Here is an 8785-nt window from a genome sequence, read left to right as displayed (position 1 = left end):
TAGTATTGTACTGTAACTGACCTTGAAGCTGTAGCCCTGGTCCACCAGGAACCTCGGTCTCTGTTTGGGTTAGTATTGTACTGTAACTGACCTTGAAGCTGTAGCCCTGGTCCACCAGGAACCCTCGGTCTCTGTTCTGGGTTAGTATTGTACTGTAACCGACCTTGAAGCTGTAGCCCTAGTCCACCAGGAACCTCGGTCTCTGTTTGGGTTAGTATTGTACTGTAACTGACCTTGAAGCTGTAGCCCTGGTCCACCAGGAACCTCGGTCTCTGTTTGGGTTAGTATTGTACTGTAACTGACCTTGAAGCTGTAGCCCTGGTCCACCAGGAACCTCGGTCTCTGTTTGGGTTAGTATTGTACTGTAACTGACCTTGAAGCTGTAGCCCTGGTCCACCAGGAACCTCGGTCTCTGTTCTGGTTAGTATTGTACTGTAACTGACCTTGAAGCTGCAGCCCTGGTCCACCAGGAACCTCTGTCTCTGTTTGGGTTAGTATTGCACTGTAACCGACCTTGAAGCTGTAGCCCTGGTCCACCAGGAACCTTTGTCTCTTGGTGCCGTAGGCCATCTCCTGGGTATCTTGTGACACCAACGAGTAGAAGTAGGCATTGTACTCCTCCGCTACCATACCTGTGAGTGTGTGTGTGGAGGTGTGTGTGTGTGTGGAGGTGTGTGTGTGTGTGTGTGTGGAGGTGTGTGTGTGTGGAGGTGTGTGTGTGTGTGTGGAGGTGTGTGTGTGTGTGTGGAGGTGTGTGTGTGTGTGGAGGTGTGTGTGTGGAGGTGTGTGTGTGTGTGTGTGAGGTGTGTGTGGAGGTGTGTGTGTGTGGAGAGGTGTGTGTGTGTGTGTGGAGGTGTGTGTGTGTGTGTGGAGGTGTGTGTGGAGGTGTGTGTGTGTGGAGGTGTGTGTGTGTGGAAAGGGGAAACAGGAAAAGACTATCAGTGAAAGGTCAATTTCAATCTCACAGTCAAATCAATGATGGCATTTGACCATACAATACGTACAAGTGATAGTTAAACACACCTTTCTTGGCTCGCAGTACCCTGCCAAGCCTCTGAGCCTCCTGTCTGCGAGATCCCCCGTGAGAGGAGATCTGGATTAGAACATTAGCCTCTGGCAGGTCAAAGGATGTGTCACCCACCTGGGAACAATGGAGAGAGAGAGAGAGAGAGAGAGAGAGAGAGAGAGAGAGAGAGAGAGAGAGAGAGACAGAGACAGAGACAGAGACAGAGACAGAGACAGAGAACAGAGACACAGAGAGAGAGAGAGAGAGAGAGAGAGAGAGAGAGAGAGAGAGAGAGAGAGAGAGAGAGAGAGAGAGAGAGTTTGTGAGTGATGATGTGAGTGATAATGTGAGTGATAGTGTGAGTGATAATGTGAGTGATAGTGTGAGTGATAATGTGAGTGTGAATGAATACAGGTAACTGCCAAAACAATGGAAACTATTGAGTAAATGAGGGATATAACGTATATTGAAAGCAGGTGATTCCACACAGGTGTGATTCCTGAGTTAATTGAGCAATTAACATCCCATCATGCTTAGGGTCAAGTATAAAAATGCTAGCCAGGTCATTATTTTGGCTACCATGGCTATGTCCCCTGTCATGACTTGCCCTCATGGGTTGAGGATCAAACATGCTGGCTAGGAAAAGGTTTGAACACCCCCTTTCCTGGGGGCCAGTTTTATGACCGGTCGTAAAATACCGCGCAGACTTTCTCTTCCTTGCCACAAAGTATCGGGAGAAAGGACCCCTTTTGTTAACAAAGGAAGTCTTCCCGCCAAGACTCCAACATCCAAAAGCGGATAATGGAACAATATTCCTACTTAAAAAAAAGAATGTGGGAAATGGTCGGTGGGGACTTAAAGAACAATCATGTCAAATCCATTACTATGTTGTCATTAAAGACGGTGGAACAACATAACAGTATCTCTGGGGGTGTACACTTCCCAGTTATGAGGTCTGCATCTAATTGTTGTATAAAACAAATGATTAAGTATAATAATACTTTAGTGAAGATAACAATGTGATTTTAGCATTCTAGATGATTCTGATTGTTCTAGATGAGATGATTGTTTTCCATATTGATTTGTTCTCAGTCAGTAGCCACGCCCCAGATGAGCACAAACATGATGGGACGCCCTTTACCCAGAGGGCATAAAAGCCTTGAAAAAACATTTTAACATTAGACCAGCAGAAGTGAAGCGTGAGCTAAACATTGCAAATGGTTGAATTTCTACCAGACCAGGAAGCCCCACTGGCTTAAAAATGGTTGCCACTCTACCAGACCAGGAAGCCCCACGGCTTAAAATGGTTGCCACTCTACAAGACCAGGAAGCGCCACGGCAAAATGGTTGCCACTCTACAAGACCAGCAGACGTGAAGCGTGAGCCAAAACGTTACAAAAATGGTTTAAAAACTACAACTCCGTTAACAAAAGGAAGACCAAGCGTACTCACGGTATAAGCCGGAATGTTGCAAATGGTTGAATTTCTACAAGATCAAGAAGCGTGGAAACTGAAGCTACACGCTACAAAAATGGTTAGACCAGAGAGACCAGAAGACGTGAGACGTTAGTCCACACGTTTGAAATGGAGAAACTCTGAAACTCTCAACCTCTATACGGGGTGAAGAAGGAGACAATGCACTAGACCTTATCATCTCAGTCTGCAGCTGGCATGTATAGTCGTCTAGAGAACTTTCACTAAAAAGACACGAGAGAGGAGAGGACAATCCCTCTCAGACAACCGCTGGTACATCTGAAGTATCTATTCTAACCACCGCTACGACCAGAAACTCTACCGAGGACATTGGGATCTCTGGTGGCAAACCAGAGTCCTACATCATCAACTCGACTATCGAGGACAGCTACACGTAAATACGTGTTGCATTTCTAATCCGAATGAGCGTTTAGTGGGGTTTTAAGCGTTTTCTATTTCCCGTTAGCGTAGTTTCCAAAGCAACCACGATAGTTTGAATCTCTGTCTCTCCCTTCCACTCTGACCCTCCTTCTACCCAAGCATTCATGCTATTGTTAGTCCAGTCCACTAGGGACCTGTTTTCATTGTATTTACGTTAGTAATCAATAACTTGTATTGTATTATTATTTAGTTAGTTAGTGATATGATGTGTTTTATGATGTGTAATGATGTCATGTCGTAGTATCATGGGGGACCAGGAAAGAGTTAGTAGATCATTAGGTTTGGTGCCAGAAAGTCTACATTCCATTATGTCAAAGGAGATTACTGATGTTTAGGATAGCATGATGGATGGACAGGATATAATGACCTGGGGCAAAGGGTAATAACAACAGAGAAAGGGGAGGGGCCTATGATGGTTGCCAGATGTATGTGAAAGGGAGGATAACCAAGAGTATTGAAGGAGGTTAGATTTGTGTGTGTGTGGGCAGTTCAACTGACGAAGGGCAAAAGCCATGTCCGTTTGTTAGATGAACCCACGAGGTCGCGATCCCAATAAATACTTGGTATAAAACCTCCACAGAATGTCTAAGTAAATTCTGCATCTTGAACTTCTCAATACCAGAAACTCATCAATAACAGTTAGTAAATAAATCATTAAGCCAATTTGTGTATTGCTGATTCATCAATAAGGTTAGGGTTTTTGCAGGTTCAAGGATTATGCGACGTTCAGAATGAGACTGATAAGAGGTAATGACTGTTATCGATATACAGTGGGGAAAAAAAGTATTTAGTCAGCCACCAATTGTGCAAGTTCTCCCAGAAAATCACATTGTAGGATTTTTAATGAATTTATTTGCAAATTATGGTGGAAAATAAGTATTTGGTCAATAACAAAAGTTTCTCAATACTTTGTTATATATACCCTTTGTTGGCAATGACACAGGTCAAACGTTTTCTTTAAGTCTTCACAAGGTTTTCACACACTGTTGCTGGTATTTTGGCCCATTCCTCCATGCAGATCTCCTCTAGAGCAGTGATGTTTTGGGGCTGTCGCTGGGCAACACGGACTTTCAACTCCCTCCAAAGATTTTCTATGGGGCCCCATTCATTCTTTCCTTTACACGGATCAGTCCTCCTGGTCCCTTTGCAGAAAAACAGCCCCAAAGCATGATGTTTCCACCCCCATGCTTCACAGTAGGTATGGTGTTCTTTGGATGCAACTCAGCATTCTTTGTCCTCCAAACACGACGAGTTGAGTTTTTACCAAAAAGTTATATTTTGGTTTCATCTGACCATATGACATTCTCCCAATCCTCTTCTGGATCATCCAAATGCACTCTAGCAAACTTCAGACGGGCCTGGACATGTACTGGCTTAAGCAGGGGACACGTCTGGCACTGCAGGATTTGAGTCCCTGGCAGCGTAGTGTGTTACTGATGGTAGGCTTTGTTACTTTGGTCCCAGCTCTCGCAGGTCATTCACTAGGTCCCCCGTGTGGTTCTGGGATTTTTGCTCACCGTTCTTGTGATCATTTTGACCCCCACGGGGTGAGATCTTACGTGGAGCCCCAGATTGAGGGAGATTATCAGTGGTCTTGTATGTCTTCCATTTCCCTAATAATTGCTCCACAGTTGATTTCTTCAAACCAAGCTGCTTACCTATTGCAGATTCAGTCTTCCCAGCCTGGTGCAGGTCTATAATTTTGTTTCTGGTGTCCTTTGACAGCTCTTTGGTCTTGGTCATAGTGGAGTTTGGAGTGTGACTGTTTGAGGTTGTGGACAGGTGTCTTTTATACTGATAACAAGTTCAAACAGGTGCCATTAATACAGGTAACGAGTGGAGGACAGAGGAGCCTCTTAAAGAATAAGTTACAGGTCTGTGAGAGCCAGAAATCTTGCTTGTTTGTAGGTGACCAAATACTTATTTTCCACCATAATTTGCAAATAAATTCATAAAAAATCCTACAATGTGATTTTCTGGATTTTTGTTTCTCAATTTGTCTGTCATAGTTGACGTGTACCTATGATGAAAATTACAGGCCTCTCATCTTTTTAAAGTGGGAGAACTTGCACAATTGGTGGCTGACTAAATACTTTTTTTCCCCACTGTATAACATAAACTCAGCAAAAAAAGAAATGTCCCTTTTTCAGGACCCTGTCTTTCAAAGATAATTCGTAAAAATCCAAATAACTTCACAGATCTTCATTGTAAACAATTAATGAACATGCACCTGTGGAACGGTCATTAAGACACTAACAGCTTACAGACGGTAGGCAATTAAGGTCACAGTTATGAAAACTTAGGACACTAAAGAGGCCTTTCTACTGACTCTGAAAAACACCAAAAGAAAGATGCCCAGGGTCCCTGCTCATCTGCGTGAACGTGCCTTAGGCATGCTGCAAGGAGGCATGACGACTGCAGATGTGGCCAGGGCAATAAATTGCAATGTCCGTACTGTGAGACGCCTAAGACAGCGCTACAGGGAGACAGGACGGACAGCTGATCGTCCTCGCAGTGGCAGACCACGTGTAACAATACTTGCACAGGATCTGTACATCCGAACATCCCACCTGCGGGACAGGTACAGGATGGCAACAACAACTGCCCGAGTTACACCAGGAACGCACAATCCCTCCATCAGTGCTCAGACTGTCCTCAATAGGCTGAGAGAGGCTGGACTGAGGGCTTATAGGCCTGTTGTAAGGCAGGTCCTCACCAGACATCACCGGCAACAACGTCGCCTATGGGCACAAACCCACCGTCGCTGGACCAGACAGGACTGGCAAAAAGTGCTCTTCACGGACGAGTCGCGGTTTTGTCTCACCAGGGGTGATGGTCGGATTCGCGTTTATCACATGTTACACACGTTAAGTTTGCCGTCTCAGTCACCAAGATCTCAACCCAATTTAACACTTATGGGAGATTCTGGAGCGGCGCCTGAGACAGTGTTTTCCATCAACAAAACACCAAAATGATGGAATTTCTCAAAATGAAGAATCCCTCCAATAGAGTTCCAGACTCTTGTAGAATCTATGCCAAGGTGCATTGAAGCTGTTCTGGCTGCTGGTGGCCCAAAGCCCTATTAAGACACTTTATGTTGGTGTTTATTTTGGAAGTTACCGGGACAAGCATGCATGAGGGTGCTCTCACTCTCACTTCACAGCTAAAGAGGAAAGAAACCCTACTACAAATATATTCAACTGGCCTGACCCAGAAAACATCATTTCACAATTTGTAGTGACACTCGGTTTTCACCGTATGACGACAATGTGAAACTACAGCCTGAGCCACTCAACACAGGGGGTGCATTCATTAAAAACTGTAGCGAAAAACGTTTCGCAACGGAACACGTATTGCAACAAAAAATGAGTTTCTATTGGACAAATTCACTTAGGTCCCTCCCCGTTTGGAGTGAATACACCCCAGGTAACCTCTGAGAAATGATGTGATTGGGGAGTAGTTGGTTACCTTGGAGATGAAGATGGTGTTGATCTTGGGGTTGTGTTTGAAGTTCTGCAGGATCTGCATTCTCTCTCCCTGAGAGGTGGGGCCATAGATATAGGGCCTGAGGGGAGAGAAACGTTAGATATAGAACCTGAGAGAGACGTTAGATATAGGGCCTGAGGGGAGAGAGACGTTAGATATAGAACCTGAGAGATACGTTAGATATAGGACCTGAGAGGAGAGAGACGTTAGATATAGGACCTGAGAGGAGAGAGACGTTAGATATAGGACCTGAGAGGAGAGAGACGTTAGATATAGGACCTGAGAGGAGAGAGACGTTAGATATAGGACCTGAGAGGAGAGAGACGTTAGATATAGGACCTGAGAGGAGAGAGACGTTAGATATAGGACCTGAGAGGAGAGAGACGTTAGATATAGGACCTGAGAGGAGAGAGACGTTAGATATAGGACCTGAGAGGAGAGAGACGTTAGATATAGGACCTGAGAGGAGAGAGACGTTAGATATAGGACCTGAGAGGAGAGAGACGTTAGATATAGGACCTGAGAGGAGAGAGACGTTAGATATAGGACCCGAGAGGAGAGAGACGTTAGATATAGGACCCAGAGAGGAGAGAGACGTTAGATATAGGACCTGAGAGGAGAGAGACGTTAGATATAGGACCTGAGAGGAGAGAGACGTTAGATATAGGACCTGAGAGGAGAGAGACGTTAGATATAGGACCTGAGAGGAGAGAGACGTTAGATATAGGACCTGAGAGGAGAGAGACGTTAGATATAGGACCTGAGAGGAGAGAGAGACGTTAGATATAGGACCTGAGAGGAGAGAGACGTTAGATATAGGACCTGAGAGGAGAGAGACGTTAGATATAGGACCTGAGAGGAGAGAGACGTTAGATATAGGACCTGAGAGGAGAGAGACGTTAGATATAGGACCTGAGAGGAGAGAGACGTTAGATATAGGACCTGAGAGGAGAGAGACGTTAGATATAGGACCTGAGAGGAGAGAGACGTTAGATATAGACCTGAGAGGAGAGAGACGTTAGATATAGGACCTGAGAGGAGAGAGACGTTAGATATAGGACCTGAGAGGAGAGAGACGTTAGATATAGGACCTGAGAGGAGAGAGACGTTAGATATAGGACCTGAGAGGAGAGAGCGTTAGATATAGGACCTGAGAGGAGAGAGACGTTAGATATAGGACCTGAGAGGAGAGAGACGTTAGATATAGGACCTGAGAGGAGAGAGACGTTAGATATAGGACCTGAGAGGAGAGAGACGTTAGATATAGGACCTGAGACGTTAGATATAGGACCTGAGAGGAGAGAGACGTTAGATATAGGACCTGAGAGGAGAGAGACGTTAGATAGGAGGACAGGACAGAACGGCAGCCTCTGGTAAGACAAGGGGTGGCGGTCTCTGTATATTTGTAAACAACAGCTGGTGCACAAAATCAAATACTAAGGAAGTCTCGAGGTTTTGCTCGCCTGAGGTAGAGTATCTTATGATAAGCTGTAGACCACACTATTTACCAAGAGAGTTTTCATCTATATTTTTCATAGCTGTCTATTTACCACCACAAACCAATGCTGGCATTAAGATTGCACTGAATGAGTTGTACAAGGCCATTAATCAACAGGAAAACGCTCATCCAGATGCAGCGCTCCTAGTGGCCGGGGACTTTAATGCAGGGAAACTTAAATCCGTTCTACCTAATTTCTACCAGCATGTTAAATGTGCAACCAGAGGGAAAAAAACTCTGGACCACCTTTACTCCACACACAGAGACGCATACAAAGCTCTCCCTCGCCCTCCATTTGGCAAATCTGACCATAACTCTATCCTCCTGATTCCTGCTTATAAGCAAAAACTGAAGCAGGAAGCACCAGTGATTCGGTTAATAAAAAAGTGGTCAGATGACGCAGATGCTAAGCTACAGGACTGTTTTGCTAGCACAGACTGGAACATGTTCCGGGATTCTTCGGACAGCATTGAGGAGTACACCACATCAGTCACTGGCTTCATCAATAAGTGCATCGATGATGTCGTCCCCACAGTGACCGTACGTACATACCCCAACCAGAAGCCATGGATTACAGGAAACATCCGCACTGAGCTAAAGGGTAGAGCTGCCGCTTTCAAGGAACGGGACTCTAACCTGGACGCTATAAGAAATCCCGCTATGACCTCCGACGAACCATCAAACAGGCAAAGAGTCAATACAGGTCTAAGATTGAATCATACTACACTGGCTCTGACGCTCGTCGGATGTGGCAGGGCTTGAAAACTATTACAGACTACAAAGGGAAGCACAGCCGCGAGCTGCCCAGTGACACAAGCCTACCAGACGAGCTAAACCACTTCTATGCTCGCTTCGAGGCAAGCAACACTGAAGCATGCATG

General features: G+C 45.3%; 1 protein-coding gene across 1 annotated transcript in view; it reads right to left on the bottom strand.

Annotated features, from left to right (window-relative positions):
• LOC123487043 (general transcription and DNA repair factor IIH helicase subunit XPB-like) overlaps positions 1-8785 on the bottom strand; it is a 91038-nt gene that overhangs the window by 6306 nt on the left and 75947 nt on the right. The window contains 3 exon segments of the mRNA XM_045218194.1: positions 514-632; positions 1024-1141; positions 6389-6485. Coding sequence (XP_045074129.1) covers positions 514-632; positions 1024-1141; positions 6389-6485 — 334 coding nt within the window.

This window comes from Coregonus clupeaformis, unplaced genomic scaffold (assembly GCF_020615455.1).
Source record: "Coregonus clupeaformis isolate EN_2021a unplaced genomic scaffold, ASM2061545v1 scaf1427, whole genome shotgun sequence".
In the NCBI taxonomy this organism is placed as follows: Eukaryota; Metazoa; Chordata; class Actinopteri; order Salmoniformes; family Salmonidae; genus Coregonus; species Coregonus clupeaformis.
Note: the sequence above shows the minus strand (reverse complement) of the source record. Positions and strands in the feature narration are given on the sequence as shown.